This window comes from Xiphophorus hellerii, chromosome 15 (genome assembly GCF_003331165.1).
Source record: "Xiphophorus hellerii strain 12219 chromosome 15, Xiphophorus_hellerii-4.1, whole genome shotgun sequence".
NCBI lineage: Eukaryota > Metazoa > Chordata > Actinopteri > Cyprinodontiformes > Poeciliidae > Xiphophorus > Xiphophorus hellerii.
Window position 1 is genome coordinate 11,379,424 of NC_045686.1, and position 17,162 is coordinate 11,396,585.

Here is a 17,162-nt window from a genome sequence, read left to right on the forward strand (position 1 = left end):
TGGGGGCATTTCTAGTTTTCTTACAAGTTCACTTAGAAAAAAAACAAAAAAAAACAAAATAAAGTTCTAAAAGTTTGTAAGATTAGGAAGTAAGCTGTTGTGTTTACTTCCTAATATCTGTTTTGACATTTCTTATGTCAAATCATTGTAAATAATTATAATAATAAAGTTCTGTTTGGAGGAAAGATTTTTGTCTCAAGAATCAATGAGCTATTCAAGCAAAAGCGTTTTTCCTATTACTACTTTGCATATTTAGGACAGCAGCACAGTCACTGCTGATGACATATTGAGGATCTCAGGATTTGCAAGCCAAAATATTTGACGCTGGTAACTATGCAAAGTTTGTTAGCAGTTTCATTTGGCAAAAAGGCTCAAGTGATTCTGGTCGCTTGACTCTGATCAGCAAAGAGTGAAAACCAAAACCCTTGACGGTGACAACTGATTAATTTACAGGGCATTTTTTAATCATTGTTATACAGGTCTGACTGTGCTGCTTAAATTAACTGTAGCTGAGAACGGATCATTTAACCAGACTGAAACTCAAAGCCGGGAAAACAACATGCCTCGGCAAAGCTGGATAATTCAGGTTCTCCTTGTCGGCTTTTTGTGCATTTTTCCTGTCTGTAAGTAAACATAATTTTTTTTTAAAGTTACAAATTTGTTGCATCTAAACCTGTATTTAATGTTTTAAAATTTATATTTTTATGCAATATATGAATGGTAGCTGTTGCTATGATAAAGGCACAGGTAATTAATCTGCAATCGTTTTAATATCTTGTCTCAACAAAATCTCTCAGCAGTGACTGTGCTTCCTGGCTCTCAGCAGTTAGATAAAATCAAAAACTGCTTAAGCCAAGGAAACACAAATTATGTTGTTGCTGACAACTTCTACGGCATCATCAATGCGGCTGATCACTTCGCAGCTAAACTCTCAGGTGAGGTCAAAGCTCGTCCTGTTTGATGTCATATGGGTGCATTCATATCATTAGCAGCAAAAACAAACCAAACAAGCTTTTCGATCCGTTGTTGTCAATCGATCTTGGCTAAAGATCCGAGACTAGACCGGCCAGAAGAGTTTCGTCTTCCTCCGTTAGAGGAGCAGCACTTTTAAGAGCTTCATTTGGTGTTAACCTTTTGTTGACTCACAATCGAATTAGGATTTCTGGTAAAGGAATAACGTAAAGTAAAATGAATCGGATTTTGAACATACAGCAGCTTCACTGCAGATACCAAATGGTTTTAAAGATAAAGTTGTTAGTGAGTTCATTTCCTAGTCATGCTGCTTTTTGACAGAAAAAAGAAAGACAACAATTAACCCAAAATTATTCAAGCCATGGCAGAGTGGGGGTTTTGTGTGTCATCCTCCTCGTCTTTCCTTTCCTCCACAGATTCTCTATCTGATTCATACGGAACTAGAAATAAGAACTCTAACGTTTATCGCAAAATTCTGAGTTTTTTCACAGAATTGTGAAAAAACTCAGAATTTTGACTAAACTTAGAATTCTGACATTTTTGCAAAATTCTGACTGTAATCTCAGAATTGTGATTGTTACCATTAAATTTTAACATCGTTTGCAGAATTCTGATTTTCTTCACAGAATTCTGACTTTTAATCGCAGAAAACTCTTTATTTTTTTCCCCAGAGGCCCAAATCCTCTTCTGTATACTCAAATTGGGTCTCTATAATATAAATATCACTGTCAGCCATGAGAAACTTGCTTTAACTGCCATTAACCACAGAAACTGGAAGCAAAATGTTAGGATAAATGTGCTATTTAAAAAAAACTAAACATTGTTTTATTTTCTGTCAAATGATCACAGGCAAGAATGGACCGATTCCGGACGAGTTACCGAAGGTTGTTGAAGAGATCTTGAAGCAACTCAACAACACATTAACCAGTAAGACAAGTCATGCACTGTAAAACTGTATTTAACTGTTCTGTTAAGATTTAGGTCTAGAGACCTAAATGTACCAGGTGTACGTATTAATAATTTTGGGCGTATCCCTGCAGTGTTTCTCATCTTTGGTCAAACAGAAATTTAGTTGAAGAGCTTTTGTTCCCATGGTTCAAACTTTTAAATGTGTAACTTAGAGCTGTGATTTGTACAGCTTGATTTTCAGTGAAACTCAGAAGCATCAAGCTAATGCTAAAAACTGCATTAACCACAGAAACTGGAACCAAAAAATTAGGATAAATGTGCTATTTAAAAAAACTAAACATTGTTTTATATCCTGTCAAATTATTACAGGCAATAATGGACCAAATACGAACGTGTTACCGAACCTTCAAGTGATCTTGACGAAACTCAACATGTTAACCAGTAAGACGAGTCATGCACTGTAAAACTGTATTTAACTGTTCTGTCAAGATTTAGGTCTAGAGACCTAAATGTACCAGGTGTACGTATGAATAATTTTGGGCACACACCTATTTTCTTTTTTCAGTGTTGTTTAGAAGAGAGGTGTGTGTGTGTGTGTGTGTGGGGTGTGTGCATCTGTGAATATATGAAAAAGACAGACACCCCACGTGTATCCACCATGTCTGGTTTAATTTTAAAAAAATGGTTAAACTGACTATTGGTTAATTAATGAGATGAAAAGAATAACACACAGTTATGTAATGTTTGGGTTAAAGTGTGTGACATGCATTCTGAGTTTTTCTGTCAACGTATGAATGTTTAGCAGATCCAGATAGTTTTTTTTAAATGGACACACTTGGGTGGACTTAATACAACCTAAATCTCCAAATCCTTTTAGAAACATTCATGTAGGTCAGACTGGTATCTCCTTTAGCTAATATTAAGAGAATATGTCGAAATTGGCCATAATATATAAATCCAACTTTTTACCCCAAGATGCATCAAACCTAAAGAAATAATTAAGATGGGGAAAGTTTCCAGTTAGTTTCCCATCTATATGACCAAAAATGAAATGTTGACGGTTATGGTTAAGTGTCTGTCTGTGTAACATTTTTTTTCTTCTTTTCTTTAATTAAAACAGGCATTAACATACTGCTACTAGTTCCGGGACAATTATCTGACGGTGTTAAAAACATATTGGAAAACACTGAGCAACTCGTTGGTAAGAACATTACTACAATGTAATAAATTTGTATTATTATGTATTAAAGCATTTCATTGCTGTGTTGTCCAGGTCTTTTCAATCTATATCTGAACAGAAGCACTGGGTACTCTGGTAAGATCCTAAATGCAATTATTAAAATGTAAATTCATTTAATAAAATGTAATTTGTACTATGCATAATTTGAACTTAGTCAAAATCTTAAATAGGTTTTTAAGCACTAGGCATTTCATTTGGTCTTTTATAATGTTGTCTTATTTAATAAAAGTTTTTATGTAAATTGCTGCTGCTTTGTTACAATTTTTGGCTCCAACAATGTAATCACCTCAGGATGATGGATGTAATGACCAATTCTTAAATCTTTGCTTTGCCTTTTTCTTTGTTTTCCAATAAATGGACATGACATTGACCTGTTTTTCTTGTAATGTGTCACCAGATTTGAAAAGTCTCCTTAAGACTGATATTTTGAATTGGATCATAAACACATCTGTTTCTGAAACTGGTAGGTACACCATGGTAAAGTTATTATAAAAATATCACTAATGAGTGTAAATGTATTAATTTCACTTCTTTCAAATGATTTGGTAAAAGTTTTAAACACAGATTCATCTTTTTTTTTTATGTGTTTACTAACTTATGTTGAATAAAGAAAAAAGTTTTTGCATTGCTTTTAACAGGAAGGAAGAACTGTGTGATATTCCTACAGAAAAATCAAACAAGACACAGTAAGCTGAGCTTAAAATCTCACACTTGCAAATCATAACTTGTAATAAAACTTACATCATAAATGTAAAAAACTGAAATGAGTTCATTTTAACTTGCAGAAAAATTGTGGAAAACGTGGCCACAAGTGAAATTGCCAAACTTTACACTGTACATTACAAAAAATCTTACAAAGGTCCCAGTGGTAATTTGTGCTATGGAAGGAAAGAAGTGCTTAAATTCAACTGGTAAATAATTTTATTTTTTTTTACCCAATACATGTCGGTGCTGATGAGAGATTATCTAAGTTAAAGTTAAAAGCATTGCTGTCAAATTTGATGTTTTATTTAATCTTTTTGGTTTTCATGAATGCCTGAACCGATAAGACTCGTGCATGTATGGAAATCTGACTACAAACACTGTGTGTAAATCAGGGACTGCGTATAATGAGGACTCCTGCCAAAACAGCGGTACGTATGATTAAAAACTATTTAATAACTGTGTATCTATTATTTCACCACATCTGATTTCTATTGATTATTCGCTTCAGTTTGGCTGCAGTGAATCGTTGTGACGGCTAAAATGGTTGGTTATTAGTTGTTATTTAGGGATTATTTGTTTGTAAGCACAGCGGATGCGCAACGCAACTTGACTCCTGCCAACATAACAACGCTCACTGGTTACCATGGTTACCCTAATTTATTTTGCTGTTTTAACATTAGCTAGCATGTTGTCAGCGCACCACAATTGTTTAAGGCTTGATAAAATAAGTTACACTACTAAATTGACATTACACTCTATAAAGAGTTTTTGGCTGCAGTTCATTTTATTGACTTATTTATCTCACTTAATTCATTTGGTTTAATGATGGCAACTTACTTTTTTGTGTTCAGTAAAAGTAAAAGTTACAAATCTAACTAACTTAAATTAACGGAAAGGAATTTACTTTACTTGAAACAGTTGAGTTCAATGGCAGTTTCGTATCCAATGTCTGACCAACTCAATTCATTAGGTTTATCCAACTCAATTTTCTAAGTTTTTGTATCTTAATTCATTAAATGTGTTTAACATTACAACTTGAAATCACTCTTACACAAATCATTTATTTTTTTCTAATAAATAATTAAAATCTCCTTGACTAAATTCTACAAGAAGTCAAAGAAACGTTTAAGTTGTTCCAAACTAAGGAACTAAAATATCCAAAATTATCCATTGTACTTAAAATGCAACTTGAATTGAAATCATTTTAAATGTGTGTTTTAACATGTTATTTTAGTTTTTCAAAGATCCTGTACACTGAAAAAATAATATAGTAGAACCAACTAAATTGAATTGCTTCAATTGGTAGCAAGTAATTCAAATAAGTTGAATCACTTATTGTATTAAGTTTTTTAACTCAGTAAATAAGAGAGGGAAGACATGCAGCAAAGACATGCAGACAACCAGGTTGGTATCGGTGCAGGGCTGAGGCACAACGGTCAAAAGGAGACCTTAGTTCTCAAAATGGCCGCCGCAGGTTCAATTCCCGGCCTGATGACCTTTGCTGCATGTCTTCCCTCTCTATCGTTACTCACTTTCCTGTCTAACTAATCTCAAATAAAACCCACCTGACCCAAAACACCCTCTTAAAAAAGATATCCTTTATTAGTTTACTTCTTTATTTGAAGTAAACTAAATTAATTTGAGTAAGACTGACTTAAATGTGTTACTTTAAAGACACTTAGTGAATTCAGTTAAAAAAAAACTTAATAGATTGAGTTTCATAGATATGAATTGTTAAATTTAATAAATTAAGTTAGGTGAACTTAATTTAGTTACTTGTTACCAATTGAAGCAATTCAACTAAGTTGGTTCAACTGATGTCTTTTTACAGTGTTAAAGAGCCATCATAATGATTTGTCAGGAAATTGCTCACATATTGTTGTTATATGGAAAAACTGACAGGTTAAATGCATGAAATCTGTAGCCTATTGTTATTCTTGTGAGAATTGTTTGTTTACATTTGTGATTATAATTATGAATGAACTGATAACTTATCCACTCTGTTTTATTGACTTTCAGACTACGCAGACAAGTACATAATAAACATACATCAAAATATCCCCGAGTGTGTCAACTGCGACAATCCCATAAAGGAGCCTGATGAGATTATTAAAATTAACACCACTACTTTTGAAAGTGATAATGGAGAAATTGATGCATCCAAAGCTGTGTAAGACATGCTTGATATTAAATAAATCCTTTTGAAAACGTTTGACTTTCTTGCAGTTACATCAAAATTTAGCAGGCAATACATGTTGATCTACTAAAAAGAGATTATTTTAGTTCGGCTAAATTATAAAGAAGTACGACTCTATGCTTTCACAGTAGAGCAAAAATACATTCAGCTTGATGAGATTTGTGAAATCCCATCTTTACGTGAATAATATTACATGATTATGGTCACACTATTGTTTATATTTCAGAGAGTTCATGGGTGACATGGCAAACTTAATCTCCAAAATGAATGGGACTTCAGCTGAGCTGTCAGTGGCGAAAGGAATCGGGGGAGTCATAGTGAGAAAAACCGATCCTGCAGAACTGGATGAGGTGTCCTTCGCTTACAAGACTCCAACTGAAAAACTGAAAGTGAGTACTTTAATTTCCCTCTCACATGTTCTGACTTGACTTACATTCACTCTGCAGACATAGGTCAGATTGAGCAGGATTATATGCTGATTATGTGTTAAACTAATAACCTTCTCGAATTTAAAAAAATCAGATTTCTTTTGTCATTAAAGTAATCTTAGTAATATTATGTACTTCCTGCCTATTTTATCTCAATCCCCTGAATCTCTAGTCTCTAAAACCAGTCCTTTGTTCTACCCACAGATTATAGAAGACTCTAAAAGTCTTGAAACATTTTCGAGATCCGTCTCCGTGTCTAAAGAAGCGTTTGAAAAGGCAATGGTTCTAAACGCCTCTCTACCATTCGCAGCTGTTCTCCGGTTTTTAAACTTGACTCGGGTATGGAGAAGGAACCAATAATGTTTTGTCTTTTTGCATTACATTTAAAGCTGTAAAATTTAATTTTTACAAAAAATATATTTTTTTCCCATTTGTGTTGAATCTGTCACTATCTAGTGAGTTTATGAGACAAATAATCTGTGAAAAAAAATCAAGCTCCTCTGCCTTCTCCCAGTGCTAACTAGAAACAACCAATCAGAGACAGGAGGCGGGCCTTAGCGCTGCCAATCATGGCAGCATGCGCACCCCTCACGCCTTCTCTTTTCTCTGCTAAGCTGCAGCTAGCAGAGCTGACCACCATGCTAATTCTAGTTAGCATGGCCAACAATAATGGCAAATAAAGAGTTTTCCTGTAACGTTGAATTGTTTCTCCACCATTAACAGATTTAGCAGCGAGTACACAAGATTGATTGACAGCACTAAGACCCTCCTCCTGGTTCTGATTGGTTGTTTTGGTGCATTTCCTGAGACAGCTAAATAACTGAAGGAGGAAGTGGAGGAGATTGATCTTTTCACAAATTACCTGTCTCGTATTATATTGACAGTTTCAACAAATATGTAAAAAAACTTTTTTTTAAATATAAAAGTTACATAATGCAGCTTTAAATATGTGTTAACATTTCTTGTCAATGCCACTATTTTTATCTCCAGGATGAGATGAACAGTACTGTTCTTTATGATGAGGTTGTTGCGATTGAGATGGGAGCTGCGATCAAGAATCTCACCAACACAATAAACATCAATTTCAAGAATGCAGAATTTGTGAGTTTTTAATTACAATTTTTTTCTTTAGTTAATTATCTCTTGCATTTTTTTGATATTTCCTCCTATTGTTCCAACGGACTTGTTTAGTGTTGCTCTCTTTTACTTTCAGGGAAAGTTTTATCCAAACTGTAGCTCGTGGAACGGTGAAGGTAATTCCCTACTACAAGTTGATATATGAAATGTAAATTATCCTGACAGATTCTGCCTTTTCTGTGAAGCAGCTAGCGGCTAACAGCGTAGCAATAATCCATTATTTTTGGAATAAGGTTCTCAAAAAGTTTTGAAAACCTCAATTTTCATCATTTTACTGCATAAAACCAATTTGTTGCTGATTTTTCTTCCCCTCCATAAAGAAACATTTTATTAGCATTCATCATTTCTGAAACAAAACTCTCTTTAACACAAGACAAATAAAGAAAACAGAATGTCAGTTGCACAGAAACATACTCAAAAACTTGATTTAAATCATTAATAGTGCGCATATTTTTTAGGCATCCCATTACAAACTGTATAAATGTACTACGTTTGATAAAATAATGTAAAAAAATGACTTTAACAAATTGAAAATTCTATATTTGTAATATTTATTTTTATTCTATGTTTCTGTCTTACAGGAGGAAAACCCAACTGGACTTCTGAAGGATGTGAAACTATAGTCGATGGAAACGACATCAGATGTGAATGTTCGCATTTGACGTTTTTTGCTGTCTTACTGGTACGTTTTTACATTTTATATATCATTCATCAATCAATCGTAAATATCTGGACCGAAACGCTCCGTTGTTTCTGTATGAACTTTACCACCTCACCTCACAGTATCTCCTTTTTCTTGTCATAACACAAATCATCCCTGTAACATTTTTAAATCATGCTACAAAATGGCAACGCTGTTTAGTTTTTTTTTTTTGTTTGTTTGTTTGATTTTTGCTTCTTACAGACTCCCATAAACGAAACCATCTCCAGCTCTGACCTGAACATCCTCACCATCATCACGCAGGTTGGCTGCGGCTTGTCCATTTTCTTCCTCGGCATAATCCTCTTCATGTACTGCCTGATAAGGTAGGAATCAGAAACAATTTTGTTTGTAGATATTTACAGTGAAAATGCAGAATATGAATTCATAAAAACAAATTTCTCCACTTTCCCAAGAAGAGGGCAGACTTTTCTGTTATTTTGAAGTGGCTTGCTAGCTGGGTAGCTAGCACCTTAATTTCCAAGAATTAGGGCGATTTGCTTTCCAGATATACCATTTTCATTTGGGTAATATTTATCTAATTACAAATGAAACTCCATTTTGTATTTCCTCATATTGTCTTTCACCTGAAACTTAAATATTTACCCATAATGATCTCGGCAGCTTCTCCATAAGAGTATTCTGGCAAATTACTTGAATTTGGCTGAATGGTGTTGCTGTTTCGTTGTGGTTGATTTACGGAAAATTTATGTAAATAAGTCGGCCATTCAGGCCAGCAAAACACTGCAGTAAGTTCTAGTCGGACTTATTTACAGCAGCCGCATGGAAATGGAGGATAGTGGCTTCGTTGTTGGAGTCCAATGGAAAACTCCCATATGCACAGCAGCAGCAGCACATCATGCAAATATAACCAACCTTCTTCTTTATCAGTCTGTCCTGTTTTCAGGAATGTTTACAGTTATTGGTTGCTTCTGTATGCAGTTACATCTTATAAAGAAAAAAAAACTAACATATATTATTTTGCATTTATAGTAAACTTTGAAATAATTCAAGTCAAAAATGGTCATCACATATTAAAAGCAATTAAAACAATCAATTTAAGATCATTAATAATGTCATATGTTCTTATTAAGGTTTTAAGAATGTTATTTTTTTTTCAAAGTAATGTTATAGATTCTTGTCCCATTTACAAACAAAATTAAACCAGAATTTTCATTTAATTTGTGTTGTTGGCTTTCTGGAGATAAATGTCCATCGTAACCAAATTTAATATTAATCTACTAGATTTTTCTTAACTGCAATTATTTTTTGTCTCTTTTATGCCTGACTAAAAATATAAACATAGAAATGTTTGTTACATTATTTAAAAATGTATTTCAAGCACTCTTTCAGCATTTGATGTTTTGTGAAACACCACACAACAATAACAATTTTATGAAACAGTCTCAGTTATAACCTCATTGAAGCATTTTTTTTTTTGGTGTGTACACCTGGAAAAAATGTTTCTCGATTTGTTATGTTAAAGAAAATTTAGAATTTTTTTTTTTAAACATAACCCTGAAAGCACTGGATGTTATTGCTCTATTCAGGACAGAAAGAAATGATTTTTTTAACCTATGTTTCCTATCAAAATGTGGAAAATATATAAGACTGAAAAATGGACAAAAGTTAAGCTATTTTTAAATTATGACAGTAAAAGTCTGGTTTAGTTTGTCCTGTCTGTTGTTGTCCAAACTCAGTAAAAATAACATTGTTCAACCTAAAGCAAGAAGTAAAATGTTAGATATAGTTTAGCCCATTTATTTGTTGTCCAAATTAGGATAAATCAAAGATGCTGATGATGATGGATCACATAAAGAAAACTGGAAAAAACAAACAAAAGAAAAAAAAAAGGAAATATGTGAAAAAATAACAAGGAAAGGGAACCACATTTTTTTATTTTTGCTAGTCTGGTGCCTTGCAAATTCAGCTCTAAGTTTTGAAAAGTCAGGTTTTGTTTATTTAGTGAAATAAAGTCCAAATTTTGCTGCAACAAAGTCGAAGTTTTTTTTTTGTTGCTCTGAAGTGATCCAGTATTTAACCAAAGCCAAGACAGTAGAAAATGTGGCTCAGTTTAGTCTGTTTAATGTCATCCAAAGCCAAAACAAAAATTCTAGCTAGTTTCATACCTTCCAAATTCAGCCCTAGAAAAGTTGTTGAGTCAGACTTTGTTCAGCTGGTCCAAAGCCGAAGTGACGACATGAAAACCAAATTTACCTCAGTCAGACTGATGTCCAGATCAAACTATCAGAAAGTCATTCACAACGTAAACAAATTAAGTACAAATTAAACAAAAATCAACTCTCATTTAGTCTTTTATAGACCAGAATTGAAGTGGTTCAGATTTTACCTAAAAAAACCGTAATAGCGTTTGTGAAGTGAAGACTTGTTGAGTCCCTTTCAAAACATTTGGACATCAAGGGACAGCCTTTCCAAGAGAATATTAATTATTCCACTTTTGGAGGGAATTTACACTTGTTTAGCTGGAGTTTAAATAACCACTCACTTGTTTTTTTTTGTTTGTTAATTATTCTGTCCTCACAGGAAGACGAAGGCCAGTTCTTCCACACAGATCCTCATCCACCTGGTTTGCGCCTTGTTCCTGCTAAATTTGACCTTCGTCGTCAATCACTTTGTGGCAAAGCTGAACAGCGATGTGGGTTGTGAGATAATGGCAGCGGTGATGCATTACTCCATGTTGACCACTTTCAGCTGGTTTGCTGCACAAGGCTTCCACCTCTGTCTGCAGCTGTACAGAGGAGGGAATATCGCAATAAAGCGCTACCTACTCAAAGTTTCTGTCATCACCTGGAGTGAGTTCATCCCTTCGATAATAAAGCCTGAACTTTCTGGAGCTGACTCAGGACTTACCTGGCTCTCTTCTAAAAATTTTGCGCTTTGCTTTTCTAGAACTTTTATGGATTCTGAATATTTTTATGAAACTTTGATTGAATTTACCAGGTACTTTCCTTCATCTGCCATTAAACTTACCAGTTACCTTTATTGTAATTCGAGTAAACTCCAAACTTTTTATCACATGGGCCAAAATCGTTATGTTGAAAGAGGTCAAGGTTCACCAAAACAGAGTTATTACTATTTTAAATTACTTTGTCTTTTACTCTTCCTTATTATCTTTGAAAACCTTTGTTGTATTGAGCTTTTATTAGTTTAATAAATCAATATGATGTAGCTTTTTTGGCAGTGTTGTATAGTAACGAAGTAAAAATACTTCACTACTTTACTTAAGTATATTTTGGAGTACTTCATACTTTCCTCGAGTATGAAAATTTTTGATGACTTTCACTTTTACTTCACTACATTTCCGAACTTAATTGCGTACTTTTACTCCGATACATTTTCAATGTGTGGTTTAGTTACTCGTTACAAAAAAGCGAGAGAGAGAAACAAAGTGTTTTGACCCCACCTACTGATTAGCAAGTAGGCTACCGAACAAAGTCCGTAGCCTGCTTGCCTGGGCTTGTTCATCACCTCCAATAGGATACACCTGTTTCGCTTCTCCCATTGTTGGGGAAATCAGAAATCAGAACACCGTACAGAGTGCTGCCCGCACTGACGCGGCTCAGGGATTACGTGACACGCAGCGCCGTGCCCTATAATGCACTGTAAGCTATGTAATGTGTTTGAGGCAGTTGACCAAAATCCCGGACAATTTTTAAATTCCCCCCGGACATCTTTTTAGGTCTGAAAAGTAGGACATGTCCGGGAAAAAGAGGACGTCTGGTCACCCTAGTTCAATGGGGGACAGAAGCCATAGCGATAGCAATTTAGACTAAATTTAACGAATATAGGAAAGGCATGCAAGTTCAAAACCACAAACCATTAACATGTGCTACTCTTTAAAACTGGAACAATTTATTAGCAGGTTTAATTTTGTCTGCACTTGGTTGGGTACATTATTTTAAGTTTATTTGACAAGTTTACCAAAATATAAGAAATGTCATTCACACTTGCCTTGTTTTACTTTTTACTTGTACTTTTCATTACATTACTTGAGTACATCCATTTTTACAGTAATTTCCATACTTAAGTACAAGACGTTTCAGATACTTTAAGACTTTTACTCAAGTAACATTTCAGTCAGTGACTTCGACTTTTACCAAAGTCGTATTTTGGAGAGGTACTTGTACTTTTACTTGACTTTGAGATTTCAGTACTTTATACAACACTGTTTTTTGGTGGATTTTGAGTAAAATTTGATGGACTTTTGTGATTCTACTTACTATGAAATCAAAAAGAAAGCAAAAAACATTATGAAAAGATAAATACCAAATATTTTCTATCTGAATCAATTTGGTAGGATAAATTTTTCAATTGTGGTTAGGGAATCACAACAAGTAAGTCCAAATTGGAGGGTTTTTTAAAAGAACTTTGCTATACCCTAATATGTACCTGGCAAGTTTAAGGTAAATATTTGTAAAGTTTCACAAAAGTCCCATTAAAGTACTTGGTAAGTTTCAGAAAAGTTGGTGGAAAGTATTTGGTAAATTTATTGAAAGATCCATCCAAGTTTCTGGAAAGCAATAGCATCATTATAAAGCACTTTGTCATAATTTGGGATTATTTGTAAAACAGATAAATACACAATTGTAGGAGATGAATTTTGCTACTTAATTTTTATACGTGACTGCTTTCCCAGTTCTACCGAGCATAGCGGTGATTATTATCGCCAGCCTGAAAAAATATGGGAAACAGATCATCTACACTGATAATCCTGAGAACAACGTGGCAATGTGAGACTAAAAACATCCTTGAATGACATACAGTCTTATTTACATTTTCATTGTGTCCAACTGATTAATCTTACTTTTCACAGGTGCTGGATTAACGACAATAACATCCATTACATCGTCAACGTTGGCTACTATGCGATGGTCTTCCTCTTCACCTTCACCACAGTCATCATCACATTGTCCTGGCTCTTTTGTCTCAAGAGAAGCAAAGCAGCGAACCAACAGGAAACAGGAACCGGCAGGAAAATAGTGATCATTCTGGGTCTGTGTTGCCAGCTGGGTGTCACGTGGGGCTTCGCCTTCTTCGCCTACGGTTCCTTCCGGATGATAGCCACCTACATTTTCACAATCCTCAACTCATTTCAAGGTATTCACTAATTTCTATTTAGAAAATAAAATGGAACATTTTTAACTCGTAAAAATGGTAGAGTCTGCCATTTTTGTATGATGGAAAAGGTGTAAAATGTGTGTAGGTATGTCTTCAGTGTTGAATTTTAACTTTAAAATGAGAATGTTGAGCATTGCAACAAAAAAAGATGTATTTTCATTTGTAACCAGCTGGCGTTTCATGTCAGTCGATATGAATTACATATATATATATATATATATATATATATATATAGTCAATAATTATTCATTAGTTTTTTGTTTAAAATATTTGACATATTACATAACTGGTGGTGTGACTTTTCCTGTTTTATTCACAGTTTCCACTCAACGTTTTTAATTTAAGCAGTTATGAGGCACAGTGGCAAAAACTTAAACTGCTGCTGTGGCAGTTACTCAACAGGTTGTTGCTAGGTAACCACAAGTTACTTAACAAGTTGTTGCTAGGTAACCAAAGAACGAGTGAGTGAGTTGCAACCTGCCTTGGCCTTTCCTTTGCCTAAATCCCCCAGAATGCTGCGTGATATCGGATCGGCGTTCAGGAAAATTATTGAATAATTATATCAGATGTACTATCTATTGATTCTGATCACATATCTGTCACCCTATATTGTTATTGATTTATTGTCCAGCAATAATATATTGTTGAAAAATGATGAAAATTAACTGCATGACACAAATAAATATGGAGAATCTTTAAATAATCTCATGTTAGTGAATTTGGAGCTGCTACATACCTTTAAAAATGTGGTGGAGAAAGAAATATTTTCTAAACTATAAGAAAAAGCTAAAATCATTTAATATATTCCACTGTAGTTTTTAATTGTATTTGTGGACCTGATAACATTTTAAGACATTATCAAGACATAAAGGGGAAGCTGTATTTCCCACCTCTAATACTGCAGTGATATTTACAGAAGATGTAATGAATATTGAATTGGAAACCCATGTTTGCTTTGAATGTTTCCATTTAGAATATGAAGCATAAAATGGATTTAACAACCAAAGATTCAAAACTACTCCGATTTTTAGCGATAGCATGGATAAAATAAAAAATGGTGAAATATCGACAATATTTGTTGATGTTTCACCACAGTTTGTTGGGTCTGTATTATTTTTCACCTGCTGAATAAATGCATAAAAAATGTATAAAAGGCTATGAATTTAGTAAAGCTGATAAAGTTAGAGACTTATGCAATGAAGCATAAATGGGAATGATCTGGAAATATATATTTTTTCTATTAAAATCAAAATTAAAAAGGTTTGCTTGTGTTGTCCATGGGAAGATCAGAATCGGCAAGTTAGAGTTCAAAGAAAAACAGAAATTGGAAAAAAATATTGCTGAGCTTTACGCAATTTAATCTTTCCTTATATTTTTCTGATTTCTCCCTTTTTCAATTTACAAATTTTGTAACAATTAAATGTAATTTTTTTTAGTCCTACTGAGCTAGCCTACTTGTCTTAAAAAGGTGGGTATAAATAAAAGGTATCATTATCATCTTAATATTTTTATTTAGTGAGAATCCTCCTGTCTTTGTGTCTGCCAGGGTTCTTCCTCTTCATCTACTACTACAAGACAACCCGAGTCGGACCAGGCGGCGCCAATGCGAAGGGAAACTCGGGAAGCACCAACACCAGCATCAGTACTCTTAAAACCGGACTGGAGTGTGTTGTGAACCCATATGTGAGTTTTGACAAACAAAAAGACACGTGATCTATGGTGGGACAGAGAAATCTAAACTGGAACCAGTAGAAAACATGTACAGTGTATCCATGTAAAATACTGTAATTATGTCTCCTGATACTGATTTTATACACTAGGGTTAAAAACATTTTGATGAGATAGACATTTCAGGTTAATCTTAATCGTCCTCTTCATGAGACTGTCTTGGGAAAACAGAGTGTCTTCAGTCAGAGGCTTTCTCAGATTCTCTGTAATACAGACAGCTACAGGAGATCTTTCCTAAAGACAGACATCACCACCTAAAACAACAATTTGAAAAATCTGAATTGATGAGCTACAACAATATTTAATTTCCCTTTGGGATCAAGAAAGTACTTTTGAATTTAACTGAATAAAACCAGGAACCTGCTCTGTATTAAAGCCCAACAACATGTAGAAAGTTTTTGTTTAATTTATGCTTTTATAGTAAAAATGCCCCTGCTCCTTTTGAAACCTTTACTTTTCTGATGTCCTCCATTGTTGTTTGGATTTTCTGAAAAGGCAATGAAACATCAGACACCTTAATGGGGAAAGTTGCAGCTAAGATTCATGGTATTTCTTTTTAATAAAATGTTGTTTTTATCCTAAACAATGTAATGTAGATTATTGTTAAGCGATGTATTAGTATAAATGTATGTTTCAATCTTTCTGTGTCTCTTTATGCATATTCAAGTGAAGTGAAAATAATAATAAAAGAAAAACTTCCATAACTTTTTTTCTCTCATTTTTGTTGTGCAGATTCTTCAACTGTTTCCTATAAAAATCAATCATAAAACCAATGTTTACATCAAAGTTATACATACAAAGTTATATACCATTTCAATGCTTCTTTATCTGGTTCCATCCAGTTCAATGGTAAAAAAAACTATCCAAACGTGCAGCTCTGGCTCGGGTTGCTAGGTGACGACAGAGTGCTTCGGGGGTTGCTAGGTAATGGGCGGAGTGCCCTCGGGACTGGTAGTTTTTTCCCCTTTCTTTTTAAAGTGCTACAGCTGTTTTTAGAAGCAGTAGTAACCCAAACGGAAGTACAAAAACGTGCAAAATATGAATTTTGAATAACAGATCTAGTTACGACACAAATGAAACCAACAGAGGTCAGAAGTCAAAATATGAATCAGCAAAGGAAATTAGCCAGGAAATCCCTGGTCTGTGACTCTTAGTGAATATTCCATTGTTTACTGTAAATAATATGTTAACATGTGTGGTTATTTTTATCCTACCTCCATTACAAGGCAGGATATAAGGATTATATCCTGCCTGGGAGCTGGTTTCAGACACTAGGCTAGTTTTAGTTGCTTTTGTGCATTTTTTTTTTAGCAACATTCTATTCCTGTCAATTGTTCTTTACCAATATGGCTAGATATTTTTGCCCAAAGAATTTTGTGGCATAATTATTAATTGCTAATCAAAGTTTTTAAAGTACAGAATTGTCAACTGATCACCTTAATTTTGCTACAATTGAAATGTTGGACTATAAGCAGATTGATGTAACCTTCTAATACATTGAAAACACGCAAATAGGATCTATAATAGACCAAAAATTTAGAAAGTTAAATAACTAGCATTTAATTAGCAGAATAAGCGATTGCCAAAATATGTTGCGGATGGTTTGTTGGTTTATTATGTTCTTAACTTATTTGTTGTGTCCCTGAGTGTTTCAAAAGACAATTCAAGTAAAATTTATTATTGATTACAAATCTAAAAAAAAAAAAAATCAGAAAAATTGTACATTTCTTAATTTGAAATGTCAAAAAAATTGCTAGAAAGAAGGTTACCATTTCTGATAAAAATTTTCAACTTTTTAAACTCAGAAAACTTCTTAACGTAGAAAACTTTTGAAACTTAGAAATTTCCAAAGTTTTTTCTGACAGTCATCTCAAAAGTTTTTCAAGCAAATTTTAGACTTCTCAAACTTAGAAATTTCCACGTTTTTCTGAGAAAATGTCTGACAATCTCAAATTTAGTTACTTTTTAGCAAGTTTTAAACTTTACAAACTCAAATTTTCTTGTTTT

At 33.8% G+C, this 17,162-nt stretch overlaps 1 protein-coding gene across 3 annotated transcripts; it reads left to right on the plus strand.

Moving 5' to 3' along the window:
• Nucleotides 1-498: 498 nt before the first annotated feature.
• On the plus strand, nt 499-15,859 carry LOC116734725 (adhesion G-protein coupled receptor G2-like). 3 transcript variants are annotated; one of them, XM_032586261.1, is made up of 21 exons: nt 499-623; nt 798-935; nt 1,822-1,899; nt 2,251-2,322; nt 3,002-3,082; nt 3,155-3,196; nt 3,519-3,584; nt 3,760-3,807; nt 3,907-4,032; nt 4,171-4,254; nt 5,846-5,996; nt 6,250-6,412; nt 6,656-6,790; nt 7,442-7,552; nt 7,665-7,704; nt 8,170-8,270; nt 8,493-8,614; nt 10,833-11,101; nt 12,946-13,039; nt 13,123-13,406; nt 14,974-15,859. In XM_032586261.1, exons 1-21 carry the CDS (start codon nt 560-562, stop codon nt 15,138-15,140), a joined length of 2,436 nt encoding a protein of 811 aa, XP_032442152.1. In that variant the 5' UTR covers nt 499-559; the 3' UTR covers nt 15,141-15,859. The 3 variants fall into 3 exon arrangements, with proteins under 3 accessions (XP_032442152.1, XP_032442153.1, XP_032442154.1); XM_032586262.1 differs by lacking the exon at nt 2,251-2,322; XM_032586263.1 differs by lacking the exon at nt 1,822-1,899.
• The last annotated feature ends 1,303 nt before the right edge of the window (nt 15,860-17,162 follow it).

Bases quoted from the DNA above. Each gene is read 5' to 3' on its own strand.
- LOC116734725 (XM_032586261.1), top strand. From the start codon at position 560: ATGCCTCGGCAAAGCTGGATAATTCAGGTTCTCCTTGTCGGCTTTTTG. The intron at 3,585-3,759 runs GTAGGTACACCA...TGCTTTTAACAG, and splicing joins CACATCTGTTTCTGAAACTG to GAAGGAAGAACTGTGTGATA. The intron at 4,255-5,845 runs GTACGTATGATT...ATTGACTTTCAG, and splicing joins GGACTCCTGCCAAAACAGCG to ACTACGCAGACAAGTACATA.